Source organism: Bos taurus, chromosome 13 (assembly GCF_002263795.3).
Source record: "Bos taurus isolate L1 Dominette 01449 registration number 42190680 breed Hereford chromosome 13, ARS-UCD2.0, whole genome shotgun sequence".
In the NCBI taxonomy this organism is placed as follows: Eukaryota; Metazoa; Chordata; class Mammalia; order Artiodactyla; family Bovidae; genus Bos; species Bos taurus.
The window spans coordinates 1,781,981-1,799,887 of NC_037340.1; the positions used below are offsets into that span (position 1 = coordinate 1,781,981).

General features: G+C 40.1%; 1 protein-coding gene across 1 annotated transcript in view; it reads left to right on the forward strand.

Moving 5' to 3' along the window:
- PLCB1 (phospholipase C beta 1) overlaps positions 1-12,175 on the forward strand; it is an 861,266-nt gene extending 849,091 nt beyond the window's left edge. The window contains 1 exon segment of the mRNA NM_174817.1: positions 11,171-12,175. Within this exon segment, the coding sequence (NP_777242.1) occupies positions 11,171-11,398 (228 nt within the window). The 3' untranslated portion in view covers positions 11,399-12,175.
- The last annotated feature ends 5,732 nt before the right edge of the window (positions 12,176-17,907 follow it).

The window sequence follows — 17,907 nt, forward strand, 5'->3', positions numbered from 1 at the left end:
TTTGATTATATCACTTTAATAACTCAGTCATCTGGCTTATTTTTTATTTATAACACATTTATGCTATACTGAGTGTTTGAATTCATTGTAAACGAATCTTTAAGAGTAACTTTGCTTTCTCCTTGGTTTTCACTTATATTTATGTATCTAAAAACCTTGCTTAACTAGATCAGATCTCTATTTTAAGGCAGCTGAAAATAATACCAGAGACAGAAGAGCTCTGAGTTAAAAAATGTTGGACAATATAATCAGGGAGCACTGAACACATTTGAACTTGACTGTGTTGCCTTTTCCTGCTTAACTTTCCAGAGTTCACAGAAGCAATGAGTGGGCAACATCTTTTGAAAAATCAAGTTAACTAAGAAATTTAGAAATTGAGTCTAGCTAGTCAAATTGGCGGAGAAGGCAATGGCACCCCACTCCAGTACTTTTGCCTGGAAAATCCCATGGACGGAGGAGCCTGGTAGGCTGCAGTCCATGCGGTCGTGAAGAGTCGGACACCACTGAGCGACTTCACTTTCACTTTTCACTTTCATGCATTGGAGAAGGAAATGGCAACCCACTCCAGTGTTCTTGCCTGGAGAAGCCCAGGCACAAAGGAGCCTGGTGGGCTGCCGTCTATGGGGTCGCATAGAGTTGGACACGACTGAAGTGACTTAGCAGCAGCAGCAGCAGTCAAATTGGAGAACTCAGTCTATAAAACAAACTCTGACTATGCTTTTATGTATTAATATCTGAGTATAATGTAACAATTCGCCTTAAAATTGGAGATTAAATTCGACAGTGTTCTTCCCTCTTTTTTCCCATTTTCTAGAAATAGATCTTACAAACCTAAGGTCAAGGGAGCTCATGTTTACTAATAGAGAGAAGCTACAAGGTATATCCTGCAAAATCAACCTTCTCATGACGATGTGTCTGTTCTGCGGTGATTTTTCCCTCAACAATGTGTTTAGAGGTCATAACAATAGAAAGATGGCACCAATTGAATAAAATTGTGTGGATTCATGGATTTCCCCCCACTATATGTTATTGTCATAATACTGTTGATCTAACAAATAACCATGAAACTTTAAGTGCATAAAGCAAACACTTCCTGAGCTCATGAGTCTGTGAACTGGCGCGGCAGTTCTAATCTGGGCCAGCTGATCCCAGTAGCCTGGCTCTAGTCTCTGTTTGGCTGAGGGGTCAGTTAAGGGCTGGTTGGTTTATAATAGCTCCACTTTTATGTCTGGTGTTTGAAGTGATGGAAAAGAGTATAACTGGGCCATGTGTCTCCTCCTCCCGCAGGGTAGCTTGCGCTTCTTCACACAACACCTGAATAAGCTTCCAGCAGTGAGAGTGGAAACACACAAAGCTTTTTGAGGTCTAGGCTCAGAACTGCATACTGTATCTCTGGCTTATTCTACTGGACAAAGCAAATCACAAAGCCCCCCCAGACTCAGGAAAATGAAAAATACGCCCCACTTTTGGTGGGAAGAGCTGCAAAGGTTATGACTACAAGGAGGGGTGAAGAATTGTTGCCCATTTGTACAGTCCATCTATGCAGAACACAAAGCTTGAGTTGCACAGAATTGAAGCTCGCTGTATTTGAGTACATGAACCATAAGGTGGCAATTAGATGGGAGATCATCCCCCTGGACACAAGCAGGGAGTAATCAAGAGCAAATGGTGGTGGTCACGATTGTAGGGAGAAAAAATGAAGAGGGATCCAAACTGAAATTCCACAGTGGGACCCAAACTCTCAGGTCCTCTGATCTCAGTCACATTTAAGTCTGTGAGGAGAGAAGTTAGAAACTCTCCACAATAGGACTCATGAGTGTGAACTGAATTGATTGCCAGTAATAAAAACTCAGGAGATCTTACATGAAAATTTGCATGTCTGACTTCTCTTGAAAATTAGAATCTGGCAAGCTTCTGTCTGAGCGAGGGTCTGGCACCCCTGTTAGATCTTTTAGACTGGTGTGTCCTCCCCAATGCCCACTTCCTTGCACACAGCCCACTTCTCTTTTTTTCCTGACTTGCCTTTTCCCCCAAACACCTGACTTTGCAACCCTTGGACCAGAATAGCTCTAGATTCCTAATAGATGGGGCTTTTAGGAAACAGAGCCAGATCTTGCACTACATAGTTTTCATGTTTTCTTACAATGAATAAGTGTTCCATTTACAAGAAAAATAAACAAAAAAAGAAAAGCTCTAAGTTGGAATTCAATAATAAATGCACTTTTGTAATTCACTAATAAATAAGACTTTTTAAAGAGTGAAATATATGGCAATTTAATGTACATTTAATTTAGCTTATAAATTAATCATTTGGATTTATTACAATAGTTTAGAGCATAATAAACCCATAATAAACTAACGCATGATAAAAGGAGGAATCTACCAAAATTATAGTTTAGCCACAATTGGATCAATTTTTAAATTTAAAAAAATTACAATTAGATTATTATTATTATCATGATATTGTGATTTATAATAAGGAATATGCATTTGGTCTTCATCCCAGTTCCTGGCACAGAACTCCTGAAATCCTTGGAATTCCTAAGTATTAAAAGCAATAAAGGTGTCTTTTGTCATGTTGCTGCTGTTGCTGCTACTGTTAAGTCACTTCAGTCGTGTCCGACTCTGTGCGACCCTATAGACGGCAGCCCACCAGGCTCCCCCATCCCTGGGATTCTCCAGGCAAGAACACTGGAGTGGGTTGCCATTTCCTTCTCCAATGCATGAAAGTAAAAAGTGAAAGTGAAGTCGCTCAGTCGTGTCTGACTCTTAGCGACCCCATGGACTGCAGCCTACCAGGCTCCCCCGTCCATGGGATTTTCCAGGCAAGAGTACTAGAGTGGGGTGCCATTGCCTTCTCCTTCTGTTATGTTAGGGAGGTGATTTAGGGGAAGCACCTAAGGATGGGACTGGTTATCAGGGGAACCATTCTAGTGATTGGAGGGTTGATACTTTCAGGTACTTCCTCTCAACCTGTGGAGAGAGAAGAGGGTCTGGAGATGGAGTTCAGTCACCAAAGGCAAGGAGTGACATCAGTCATGACTACATAGGAAACCTCCACAAACCCAAAGGACTGGGTTCAGAGCTCTTCAGGTTGGTGAACAGGTGGAGACTGGGCAGAGGGGCCCACCTGGGAAGGTCACGCAAGTTCTGTGCCTTTTTCCCATACCTTGTTCTGTACATCTGGCTGTTCTTGAGTTAAATCACTTTATAATAAACCGATGATCTAGTAAGTAAAATGTTTCGCTAAGTTCTCAAAGAAACGGATCCCAATGAGGGGCTTCTGGGAGCCTCCAAACTAGAGCAGGTCAGGCAGAAGTACAGGTGGCAACCTGGACTTAAGATCGGCATTAAAGTTGGGTGGGGGTGAGGGCAGGGCACAGTCTTGTGGACTGAGCCCCTAAACTGTGTGATCTGACTCTATCTCCAGGTAAATCATGTCAGAACTGAGTTTAATTGTAGGACACCCAGCTGGTCACAGAGGATTGCTTGGTGGTGTGAGAAAAAATAGCCACATATCTGAACTGGGTACGAAATCATAATTATTAAATTAGATTATTAAAATATTATTAGAAAATGTTAGTTTAAATGTTTATTTGGCATTTTCTCACATTTCATTTTTTTTTTCATAAATTAAAAAAAGTAACAGCCTACCAGGCACCATGCGGTCTTGTCTACCAGTCATCTAAGAGAAACTGGTTGCTAGGTCAGGTACAATATATTTATAGCTGAAGGCTGCCCAAACTAACCTAAATGAAATCTGCTGTTTCTTAAATACAGGGCTCCATGCTTTCCTCCTTTTCCCTACATTCCTTGGAAGCAAAACTTTAATTGTCCATGTTGCTGAACTAAAACTGAGGCAAATCCATGATGAGGTCAGGATGGAGGTAAATGGAAAACATCAGACACCACACTGAGATTTCACTTATGCCTGAGTGGGACAGTGTAAAAACCCAACCTGGGGAGGAACTGGCCATGGTCTTGCGTCTGATCCTCCCATGGTTTGTCCCCTGACCCTGAGGGTGCAGCTGTCTGTGAAGGTGACTTGACCATCATGGCAGTGTGACCCTCAGGGCCCTGTGGGTATCACTGTCATAGCACGCTTCCTTCCTGGCTGATTGGAATTCATATGCCAGCAAAACATATTCATAAATGCCCGACATTTAATATTTGAGGAGAATAGGGAACTTTCAATACTCAGGCCAAGCAATTTTATTAGGTACTTTTTGATATGAAAAGGAAAAAAAAAGATCATTTAAATATATCCACAATTCAAGACTCTTGGGGCGTCTTGTTTTTCAAAATTCATAAATTTGCTGATTTTAGAAAGAGAATATGATGCATATACCATAAGCATGATATACCCCAAGGGGGCCTGGGTCACCCTCATAATCAAGCAAATTAATATAGCTATAGTACCATGTATGGATATTCACATGAAGTGGGATTAAACAATGATTACGAATAGCCTTATGATTATAAATACCCTTACAATTATAAAGTAGAAGTGACAAATAGAATCAAGGGATTCGATCTGATAGACAGAGTGCCTGAAGAACTATGGATGGTGTTTTGTGACATCAGAACAGGAAGTGGTGATCAAAACCATCCCCAAGAAAATAAATGCAAAAAGGCAAAATGGTTGTCTGAGGAGGCCTTACAAATAGCTGAGAAGAAAAGCAAAAGGCTAAGGAGAAAAAGAAAGATATATCCATCTGAATGCAGAGTTCCAAAGAATAGCAAGGAGAGATAAGAAAGCCTTCCTAAGTGATCAGTGCAAAGAAAGAGAGGGAAACAGTAGAATGGGAAAGGCTAGAGGTCTCTTCAAGAAAATTAGAGATACCAAGGGAACATTTCATACAAAGATGGGCAAAGATGGGCACAATAAAGGACAGAAATGGATGGACATAAAAGATGCAGAAGATATTAAAAAGAGGTGGTAGAAGAACTATACCAAAAAAGATCTTAATGACCCAGATAACCATGATGGTGTGATCACTTATGTAGAGCCAGACATCCTGGAGTTCAAAGTCAGTGGGCCTTAGGAAGAATCACTACAAACAAAAATACTGGAGGTGATAGAATTCTGGTTGAGCTATTTCAAATCCTGAAAGATGATGCTGTAAAAGTGCTACACTCAGTTCAGTTCAGTTCAGTTGAGTTGCTCAGTAGTGTCTGACTTTTTGTACCTCTTGGACTGCACCACGCCAGGCTTCCCTATCCATCACCAATGCCTGGAGCTTGCTCAAACTCATGTCCATTAAGTTGGTAATGCCATCCAACCACCTTATCCTCTGTCATCCCCTTCTCCTCCCTCCTTCAGTCTTGCCCAGTATCAGGTCTTATCCAATGAGTCAGTTCTTTGCATCAAGTGGCCAAACTATTGGAGCTTCAGCTTCAGCATCAGTCTTCTCAATGAATATTCAGGACTGATTTCCTTTAGGATTGACTGGTTTTATCTCTTTGCAGTCCAAGGGACTCTCAAGAGTTTTCTCCAACACTACAGTTAAAGCATCAATTCTTTGGCAATCAGCTTTCTTTACAGTCCAACTCTCACATCCATACATAATTACTGGAAAAACCATAGCTTTGACTAGATAGACCTTTGTCAGCAAAGTAATGTCTCTGCTTTATAATATGCTGTCTAGGTTGGTCACAGCTTTTCTTGCAAGCAGCAAGCATCTTTTAATTTCATGGCTGCAGTTACCATCTATAGTGTTTTTGGAGCCCCCCAAAATAAAGTCTGTCACTGTTTCCATTGTTTCTCTAACTATTTGCCATGAAGTGATGGGACCAGATGCCATGATCTTAGTTTTCTGAATGTTGAGTTTTAAGCCAGCTTTTTCACTCTCCTCTTTTACTTTCACCAAGAAGTTTTTTAGTTCCTCTTTACTTTCTGCCATAAGGTTGGTGTCATCTGCATATCTGAGGTTATTGATATTTCTCCCAGCAATCTTTATTCCAGCTTGTGCTATATCCAGCCCAGCATTTCCCATGATGTACTCTGCATATAAGTTAAATAAGCAGGGTGACAATATACAGCCTTGTCATACTTCTTTCCCAATTTGGAACCAGTCTGTTGTTCCACGTCCAGTTCTAACTGTTGCTTCTTGACCTGCATACACATTTCTCAGGATGCAGGTCAGGTGGTCTGGTAGTCCCATCTCTTTTAGAATTTTCCATAGTTTGTTGTGATCCACACAGTCAAAGGCTTTGGCATAGTCAATAAAGCAGAAGTAAATGTTTTTCTGGAATTCTTTTGCTTTTTTCTGTGATACAACAGATGTTGGCAATTTGACCTCTGGTCCCTCTACCTTTTCTAAATCCAGCTTGAACATCTGGAAGTTCTTGGTTCATGTACTGTTGAAGCCACACTTGGAGAATTTTGAGCATTATTTTGCTAGCGTGTGAGATGAGTGCAATTGTGCAGTAGTTTGAACATTCTTTGGCACGGGCTTTCTATGGGATTGGAATGAAATTGACCTTTTCCAGTCCTGTGGCCACTGCTGAGTTTTCTAAATTTGCTGGCATATTGAGTGCAGCACTTTCACAGCATCATCTTTTAGTACTTGAAATAGCTCAAATGGAATTCCACCACCTCCACTAGCTTTGTTCATAGTGATGCTTCCTAAGACCACTTGACCTCAGACTCCAGGAAGTCTGGCTCTAGGTGAGTGATCACACCATCGTGATTATCTGGGTCGTGAAGATCTTTTTGTACAGTTTTTCTGTGTATGCTTGCCACCTCTTCTTAATATCTTCTGCTTCTGTTAGGTCTATACCGGTTCTGTCCTTTATTGTGCCCATCTTTGCATGAAATGTTCCCTTGGTATCTCTAATTTTCTTGAAGAGATCTCTAGACTTTCCCATTCTATTGTTTTCCTTTATTTCTTTTATGTTGATCACCGAAGAAGGCTTTCTTATCTCTCCTTGCTATTCTTTGGAACTCTGAATTCAGATGGATATATCTTTCCTTTTCTCCTTTGCCTTTAGCTCCTCTTCTCTTCTCAGCTATTTGTAAGGCCTCCTCAGACAGCCATTTTGTCTTTTTGCATTTCTTTTTTGGGGGATGGTCTTGTTCACTGCCTCCTGTACAATGTCATGAACTCCATCCATAGTTCTTCAGGCACTCTGTCTATCAGATCTAATCCTTGAATCTATTTGTCACTTCCACTGTATAATCGTAAAGGATTTGATTTAGACCATACCTGAATGCACTCAATATTGCAGCAAATTTGAAAAACTCAGCAAGTGGCCACAGGAGTTGAGAGGTCAGTTTTCATTTCAGTCCCCAAAAAAGGCAATGCCAAAGAATGTTCAAACTACCACACAATTGCATTCATCTCACAAGCTAGAGGTCGCAAAGAGTCGGACACAACTGAGTGACTAACGCACACTTCACATGTTGGTAAAGTAATGCTCAAAATTCTCCAAGCCAGGCTTCAAGAGTACATGAACCATGAACTTCCAGATGTTCAAGCTGGATTTAGAAAAGGCAGAGAAACCAGAGATCAAACTGCTAACATCTGCTAGATCATCAAAAAAGCAAGAGAATTCCAGAAAAATATCTACTTCTGCTTTATTGACTATGCCAAAGACTTTGACTATGTGGATCACAACAAACTATGGAAAATTCTAAAAGAGATGTGAATACCAGACCACTTTACCTACCTCCTGAGAAATCTGTATGCAGACCAAGAAGCAACAATTAGAACTGGACATGGAACAACAGACTGGTTCCAAATTGGGAAAGAAGTATGACAAGGCTGTATATTGTCACCCTGCTTATTTAACTTATATGCAGAGTACATCATGCAAAATGCCTGGCTGGATAAAGCACAAGCCGGAATCAAAATTGCCGGGAGAAATATCAGTAACTTCAGATATGCAGATGACACCACCCTTATGGGAGAAAACAAAGAAGAACTGAAGAGCCTCTTGATGAAAGTGAAAGACGAGAGTGAAAAAGCTGACTTAAAACTCAACATTCAAAAAATGAAGATAATGGCATCTGGTCCCATCACTTCATGGAAAATAGATGGCAAAACAATGGAAACAGTGTCAGACTTTATTTCCCTGGGCTCCAAAATCACTTCAGATGGTGACTGCAGCCATGAAATTAAAAGACGCTTGCTCCTTGGAAGGAAACTTATGACCAACCTAGACAGTGTATTAAAAAGCAAAGACATTACTTTGCCAACAAAGGACCATCTAGTCAAGGCTATGGTTTTTCCAGTGATCATGATTGGATGGGCAGATGTGCTGCAGTTTTGGAGATCACATGAGTCGGACATGACTGAGCAACTGAACTCAACTGAATGTATGGATGTGAGAGGTGGACCTTAAAGAAAACTGTGCACCAAAGAACTGATGCTTTTGAACTGTGGAGTTGGAGAAGACTATCTGGGAGTCCCCTGGATTGCAAGGAGATGAAACTAGTCAATAATAAAGGAAATCAGTCCTGAATATTCTTTGGAAGGACTGATGTTGAAGCTGAAGCTCCAATACTTTGACCACCTGATGCGAAGTGCCAACACATTGGAAAAGACCCTGATGCTGTGAAAGATTGAAGGTAGGAGAAGAAGGGGATGACAGAGGATGAGATGGTTGGATGGCATCACCAACTTGATGACCATGAGTTTGAGCAAGCTCTGGCCATTGGTGATGGACAGGGAAGCCTGGTGTGCTGTAGTCCATGGAGTTGCAAAGAGTCAGACATGCCTGTGCGACTGAACTGAACTGATAAATAGGCTTATATCAATTAGTGTCACAAAGACCATTTTGTGACAAATTTTTAAGCTTCTTAATTGTAGAACCTCGGAGATTTTAGAATTGTAGATAAGGGATTACTGCTCAGTATTAAATAACAAAGTTTGGCCATACTTCCCTGGCATAGAAGCAAGGAGAAAAAGCAAGTGAACTAAAGGGGATGTTTTCAAGCTGCTGGTGCTGTCCAGAATGTGGGTGAGAAAAGGGAATCAGGACATGGTGGGGCAGGTGCCCTGAGGACTGTCTGTGCCCTCGGCGTTCCTCGGCGTTCAGACCGCCCTGAAGTTGCAGATGGAAGACATACAGCCAAGTCAAGACCAAAGCAAAACTGGGAGCTCAGAGTAGAACCAGGACAGGAAGATCATCAGGGTGTCTGAATCAGGGATCAATCAGCCACATCCACATGGGAATTACCTGTGAGTTGCTGAGAAATGCAAGATCTTGGGCATTTAGAAAAAGCATTTGGTCTCACATGCGGCTACTAAGATTAAGCCCCCTGCTTACCATTCGATAAACAAAGAGAATTTTATTCAAGATTCTGGGTTTCAATTGAACTCTGCTCAGCAGAGCTTCCCAGCAGGGAGCACCCACCTCCCCTCACCCCATTTCAGCCAGACTCCAGGCTTTTACCTGTTTTATGGCTGAGGCCACCGTACGTCTGCATTTGAAGAAAAGTTCTATAATTTTGAAATACTGAAAGTTCTCCAGAACATTAAACAGATAAATCTGAAGGCAGTTTAAAATGCAATTGAAACAATTTACAAGGCAAATAAAAATTAGAATTAAAAAAGGAATAAAGATACGATAAAAGAAGTCACTATAGAAGTTCAAGTTGGTTGCCTAACTATGCCGGGTTTGTGAAACGCACTGAGCTCCTGTTTAGAAGTGTTGGCTCCCCAGCCTCTGGGTGAGGCTGCACATCATAAAGCCCACTCCTTGACCATCTGTCGACTCCAGTGGACTCCTTGGCTCTCACAGCCTGACTTCTGCCTGACTTTGCACCCCCAGCTATCAGGAGTTGCCAGTCTCTAAATTTAAGAACTTCACATCATGGCAGATTACTTCTGTAAACTTTTTCAGCAGACCCACCTCTGCATGTATGTATTTATATTAAATAAATGGCCTTTAACTTTATTTTGCCACACATAACTCAGAATTGACTTTTAGGTAAGGACAAATGACATGTCCAACTCCCCTCGGATTTACATCTTCTCTATAAGTAACCAGTTGTTATTGCTGTTGCTCAGTTGCTAAGTCATGGCCAACTCATTGCAACCCCATGCACTGCAGCACGCCAGGCTTCCCTGTCCTTCACTATCTCCTGGAGTTTGCTCAAACTCATGTCCACTGAGTCAGTGATGCCATCAAATATCTCACCCTCTGTCACCCACTTCTGCCATCAATCTTTCCCAGCATCAGGGTATTTTCCAATGAGTTGGGCCTTCACATCAAGTGGCCAAAGTATTGGAGCTTCAGCTTCAGCATCAGTCCTTCCAGTGAATATTCAGGACTGATGTCCTTTAGGATTAACTGGTCTGATCTCCTTTCAGTCCAAGGGACTCTCAAGAGTCTTCTCCAACACCACAGTTTGAAAGCATCAGTTCTTCATTGCTCAGCTTTCTTTATGGTCCACCTTTCACATCCATACATGACTACTGGATAAACCATAGCTTTGACTAGACAGACCTTTGTCAGCAAAGTGATGTATCTGCTTTTTAATACACTATCTAGGTTTGTCATCGCTTTTCTTGCAAGGAACAAGCATCTTTTAATTCATGGCTGCAGTCACCATCTGCAGTGATTTTGGAGCCCAAGAAAATAAAATCTGTTACTGTTCTCAGTTTTTCCTCTTCTATTTGCTATGAAGTGATGGAACTGGTTGCCATGATCTTCATTTTTTGATTGTTGAGTTTTAAGCCAGCTTTTTCACCCTTTCCTTGCACCCTCATCAAGAAGCTCTTTAGTTCCTCTTCACTCTCTTCCATTAGAGTGGTATCATCTACATATCTGAGGTTGTTGGTATTTCTCCCTGGAAATCTTGGTTCCAGCTTGTGATTCATCCAGTCCAGCATTTCACATGCTGTAATCTGCATAGAATTTAGACAAGTGGGGTGACAATACAAAGCCGTGACATACTCCTTTCCCAGTTTTGAACCAGGCCATTGTTCCATGTCTGGTTCTAACTGTTGCCTCTTGACCTGCATACGGGTTTCTCAGGAGACAGGTAAGGTGGTCTGGTATTTCCATCCTTGAAGAATTTTCCATAGTAGGGACCAGTGGATGACATTAAAATTAATTGATTCCTCCCCAGTCTTTGTCCATCTCTCAAGGAGCTCCTCCATGGGTGTTCATAGAAACCTAAATGACATAAAATCACCCTCTGTCTCTTGCTGTCTCCCAGCTACAGGTGGAACTGGAGCAGGAATACCAAGACAAGTTCAAAAGGCTGCCCCTGGAGATTTTGGAATTTGTGCAGGAAGCCATGAAAGGGAAGATTAGTGAAGACAGCAATCACAGCTCTGCCCCTCCCCTGATGACCTCAGACTCTGGAAAACTAAACCAGAAGCCTCCTTCCAGTGAAGAATTGGAAGGAGAAAACCCAGGAAAAGAGTTTGATACCCCTCTGTGATCATTCCTGCCAGGCCTTCAGAACACGCATTGTCGCTCCAGCTCCATCAAACTCTCTCTTCTTACAAAGATCACTGCCCAGGAGCATCTTCCTGAGAGGCATCCCTTAGATTAAAATCCACCTGGAGGGAGAGTTCCAGAAGGATCCATGCAGCTTCCTGTGCCCAAGCTCCATGTGTCATGTGGAAACTACTGCAGATCTGCTAGTAAAGAGTGCATGTATGTGGGCTTCTGGTTTTCTTTCTAATAGTACATTCAAAGCAGGTAACTTCCAGGCTCAATGGAACATTTAATGAAGGATAGTGTCTTCTTTGAAGAAAAGCAAGCTCATGTTTTTATTTGAAGCTCTGGTGTAAAGTATGTCAAAGTAATAGAAATAGTTGAGAAATGCATAGCATTATTTAACACTATTGCACAGCCAACTTTGAGCTTTTTTTTCCCCTAACTGCCCCTCAGCTACCATATCTTTGGGTTAACATGCGTATTAAATTGTTTCATCCTTTGCTTTGCAAGCACTGGTGGCTTGCTGTTTGCTGATTTATTTATCATAGAGGCATCAATGTACTTGTTGCTGACACGGCTTTATTGGATACCACAGTGACTTAATATGCCGGCTTTCTGCCTTGATGTTCAGTGAAGCCATCTCCAGACTTGACAACATGGCTTGTACATTTGGCTGCATGAGCAAGGTGGCTGCACACTTCCAGGCAGTGTGCTATCTGAGTCAACTATTGCACTCAGAGTCTGGGTATTCATTGGTCCTTGGCCTAAAATCATTAAAAAAAAAACTGCAAAGATCTGTTCAGTTGAATAAAACTCATTGAGCCAATGTCTGTTGAGCAGAGATTCAGTCAGAGTGAACAGGTTCCAGCAGTCATTTTGCTGTCTGACTTCTTTATGGTTCCTTTATTTTAATACAGAGATAAAGATTGAATATTTATCTAGAGACTACACAGACCTACATATAAATGTTACAAGTTAATCTCCATGTATATATATATGCACTCAGCCATATAAGTGCATACACAGCACACACACATTCATATGAGTTTGGATATGAGTTTCTTAATTGGCAATGACCCAAATCTCTTCCACAAGACTTAAAACCAAATTCAACATAGAGAAGAAAACGGTCAAACATATAGATTATATGGAAATTAAATTGTGTCAAAATTCTAAGAAACAGTTGACAGATTTTGATGCAAGTTGAGGTAGATTGAAAACTTAGAATATGGTTTTGATGTGTATTTTGCAAGATCAAAAACTGGATTTTAAGTATTTTAAGCTTGTTTTAATGGTAAGAATATACAAAAATATATAGGACAGCAATATGGAAATGTATTAGTATTTTCCATAACTTTTATGTCTGACAGATTTCAATTTATTTCTCACATTAAAAAATCTTTCATTATATATTTGCTATGTACATTTAATTCACTTAACTGTTTTTTAATTAAGTTCCTATGTTAAGTGGTGTAAGAGAAACAAATTATATTATAATAAAATGGATCTAAAACATTATTGAAAGGTCTTAAGAGAGAATAATTATATAGAGGAAAATATAATTAGAGAGTAACACAAGTAGCATTGAAGTTAAAGCCCTGAAGCAAGATGCTCAGTTTTATTTTACTTTAAAAAAACCTGCCTGATTGTAGCTTAGCAAAACATTTTAAAACACAAAAGCTAGTTGTGTCCTGAAAATTGTGTTTCAAGAATTTCATATTTTTATGAAAATTATTCTATTTAACTTTAAGCAATAACTAGGGATCACGATTAAGTTTTAATCAAAATGAAGGCTTAGTTCAAACATTAGGAAAGAGTATTTGATTAAAAAAAACACGTCTAGGGAGACACAAGGGGAAAAAAATCCCATCCCCTTTGGAGATGATTATATTTTGATCTAAAGGATTTGGGGTGTTAATTAGACACTTAATAAAGCTTCACTTCTACTGAATGAGAACACTTTTGTACATCATTCAACTTTTGCACTTTGAAAGAAAGGCATTAATCATAAGGAAGCAAGAATGGTCAAAATAGAATGCTGCATTTTTATAAACAAAATTACAGACTGTATAAAACTGCAGAAGAATGAACTAACAATAGCATTAATAACCAAAACACACAGTGGTGATTATTACAGAACGTCGTATCACATTTTAGTCCAGAGATAGACTGAAGTTGAATAGCCTTGACTTACACAAAACTGTTCAGTAGTTGGAGTCCATTATCTTAGTGACTGTAACCATTTTGCAATACGTTTGTATTTGGCCATTTCCTGTAATCACATTTTTAAATCTGTACAGTAACACTTTTTGCAGTTGTGGGGCTAGTGTGTAACACTGTCCATCTTGCATCATTGAAACTACTACAGTGATACTATCATTTAATAATATTAATATTACTTGAACTAGAGTAAGATAAAGAAAAAGGGTCTATATGGTGTGCAGTTTGTGCCTTTCTGTATTTGCCTTGTTCCTTGTTGAATGTGTGAAATTCTGTACTGTGGTTTTCCTATAATAGAGAGTAGAACTGTGTATTAAATTAGACTGTGCCCCTCTGATCCTTTACACTACTGAGAATAGCGTGGTTTTGGCCGTGTAAACCAATTTTCAAAGTTCTAATGACATGCCATGTGGTTTTGGTTTTTAACAGTTCATTATAACATTTCAGTATCACCATACATTAATTAATACTCCTGTGATAGATAAGCAGTCATTAAATAATTCCAAAAGAAAGGGCCATTGCTTGCATTACTTTGAATTTAATGTTGCGCTTGTGCACTGTATAAATATTGTTTGTGATGGATTGGACATTGTGACTTTTGCCTTTTCAGAAGAAAAAAAAAGATAGGACAAAATATTTGAAGCTCTTAAAATGTACATATTTTGGTTCTTCTATCTCAAATTATTTAAAATGCATAATTCACATTTTTGTAATAATTCTATGCAATTTTGTGGCATGATGTTTCTTCCACTTGTAATTTTATGTGCTTTCATCACAAATCCAAAGGAAACAATAAAAATTTCTTAACACAACCCAGCTATTATTTCGTGGTGTTGGGAGCAAGCTTCTTTTGATGGGCAGGAAGGTGGGAGCAGCTCTGATGCCAGTTTTTAGGGCCATAATGCCCACCCTCATGGGGCGCTTTAGTGCCTGTGCAGGAAATCCAGAGGCTGCAGTGCCTGTGCTCAAGGGCCCGGCTGCCAGCACTCCGCCAGTCCACCCCTCCATCCGGAGTGGCATTGAACTTGCCAGTTGCTCCTGTATTCAGGACTCTCCCTTATTCCCTTCCTTCTTCGACCAAAGGTAAGGAAGGTGAAACTGTCAAAGGATTTTTTGACAAATAATGGATGTGGCAAGCACTGACAGGGTATTTGACGTAAGTTTTCTTATACAAAAGATAAAAAAGAGTCTGCCACGTTGATTTTTGAAAAAGAAATATACATGTGAGTTATGAGAATGTCTCATAGGCCTCCAAATGCTTCCCAGGTGGCTCAGTGGTAAAGAATCCGCCTGCCAGTGCAGGAGATGCAAGAGATGTGAATTCAATCCCTGGGTTGGAAAGATCCCCTAGAGGAGGAAATGTCAACTCGCTCCAGTATTTTGCCTGGAAAATTCCATGGGCAGAGGAGCCTGGCGGACAACAGTCCAGGGGCCACAAAAAGTCAGATGGAGCACATGCGCGCAAGCATGCACATTTCACATTTCACACACACATTTCACTTTGGGAGCAATGTCACTCACATTGAAGTATATGAAAATATATGCACGGCCATCTGTGGAAAATTGAACCTGCCGCATACCGTATGCACCAAACCGAATTTCTTTACACTCAAACCTGCTCTATAGCCTTTGTTTTCTACATCAAAGAATAAAATCATTATCAATTCAGTTGCCCAAGACAAAAGGTGGACATCATCCCTGACAGTCCCCTCTCCCTCATCCCCCTTCCAATAATCCACCAACCTGGGTCAGTTCTGACCCTGTGGAATAGCCTGCGGATCCATTCTCTTTCTATCCCCTCTGCTAATGCTAGTTTCAGCCTCCATCTCCTCCCACCTGCCAAGGTTCTAAATGGTTTGCAGCCTCTAGTTTTAAATCATGTAACCATTTCTACATGTTGGAGCCAGACTGATCATATACAAACAAAACTGAGATTAACAGCCTTTAAAACAACCCCAGCTGTCTTCAGGATAAAGTCTAAATCCCATAATAAATGTTTAAGATCTTACATGATTTGGTTTGTACGTAACTCTCCACTCCTGCCTTATCACCTTCTGGGCTTTTTAAATACTATTCCCTCAACTACTTAGATTCGAACTTTCTGTTTCCCTTCCTTGAACCCTCCTGAAAACACACTTATACACACACTCAAGTTCTCTCTTTTCCCTAACTCTGATTGAACTTGAGGTTTATAGAATAAATTTCACTTCTTCTAGGAAGCTTTCATTGATCTGCCCAAGCTTCCCTTCACCTGTGCTTTATCAGTTATCTCTTGCTGCATTACAAACACCTCCAACACTCAGTGTTATATTTTTTTAAAAATGTTCCATTTATCGTGAGTCTACAGATAAGTACCTGGTTCTGCTCACCTGGGCTTGACTAGGCTGATCTCATCTGGGCTCATCTGTCAACCTGCAGTTAACTATGAGTTCCTGGTGGTTAACCCTGGCTGGGCTATTTTACATGTCTGGAATGTTGGCTGGAACAACTAGACTGATTTGGCTCCTCTCTATGTGATTTTTTTCACCCTTCAGCAGGCTAGCAATGGGTTTTTCACGTGTCCAAGACAGCAACCAGAGAACAAGCAAAAGCCTTTCAAAAGCCTTCAAGGCTTCTTGAAGTCTAAACTCAGAACTAGCACACCATTACTCCCAACACATTCTGTTGGTGAACATAAGCCACAAGACCAGTCCTGTTTAAGATTAAAAGGATACTACGGTGCTATAGAGAAAATCATGTGGACACAGGGTGGCCACTGACACAATGAATCCATCAAAACCATGTAATTTCTTCCACATATAGAGTACGTACCAACTGCAGTGTACTGGCCCATCCTCCACTGACAACCTTTCATATCAGAAGTCACATCTCATCCCTAAACACACCATAATTAAATCCCTCAGTAAATTTTCATTTATTGTGAATAAATTTGTTTACTTATCCAGTTATTAGTGCTGATGTAGAAAAAATAACAATTTATATATAAAGAATAAGAGTTACTAACACAAAGCTACAGTATTATTTATTCACAGCTCTCTGATAACAGGGCTAGATCACACAGAACCACCCTTAGTTGCCGGACCAACCCCAAAACACAACACTGCGAGAGACAGATGAAAGTCCATCAGTCACCAAATAGTAGATTCTGGAACACAGATGGAGAAAGCTAGTCTCACTTTGCATTGCAGTGCATATACCAACAGCCCCATTTTGCCCACAACTGTGAACTCAGGAGCCATTCTTTGTCCCCTGGAATTCATGTACAGTTCAGTTGTTTCTTTGGGCATTCTGCACATATTTTTAATTACAGTTTTATTTAGCAGTTTATTCACATACACAAAGTTCATCTTTTGAAAGTACACCTTTCAATAGCTTTTAGTTTAGTCAAAAGTTATTCATCAATCACCACTCTAATTTCAGAACATTTTCATCTCCCCAAAAGGAAACCCCATCTTCATCAACAGGACTTTCCACTCTTCCTTTTCCCTGCCTCCTCTCTTTAACCCCCAGAAATCATTAGGCTATCTTCTATCTCTGTGGATTTATCTACTCAGGACATTTTAAATTATCAGATTTATATAATTCGTGGCCTTTTGGGTCTGGATTGTTCCATTTGGCACAAAAATTTTAAGGTTCAGTTTACAACATGAATCAGTAGTTATGTCCTCCTAATAGTTGAATAACACAACATTTTATAGACATTTCATTCCTTCATTCATCACTTGATGGACATTTTAATTATTTTTACTTTTTGACCATTATAAATAAATAGTCACGTACAAGCTTTTGCTTGGAAATGTTTTCAGTTCTCTTGGGTATATACGTAGAAGTAGAATTGCCCATTTGTATATTAACTCCATTTAACTTTTTGAGGAACAGCCAGGTAGTTTTCCAAAGTGGCTGCACCATTTTAGAACCCTAGCAATGTATGAAGAGTCCAGTCTCCCCTCATCCTTGCCAATGCGTGTTGTTCTCTGTCATGTTGATTATCAGCATTCTAGTAGATGTGAAAAGTATTTCACTGCAGTTTTGATTTGCATTTTCCTGATGACTAATGATGTATGTCTTGACCATATGCATATCTTTTCTGGAGAAATGTCTATTCAAAATCTTTTTGAGTTTTTAATTGGGTAAATATTTTAAAATCTGGGTCCCCTTTCTTGATTTTTGTCCTCCAATCCCTTTTGTGCCTATCTATCCCAAAGCTTTATCTAAGAAGCCTCTCTCAATTATCATTCCTCCCTTAGTTACTGAATACCTGGAGTTAATTTGGAATATGCTCCTGGT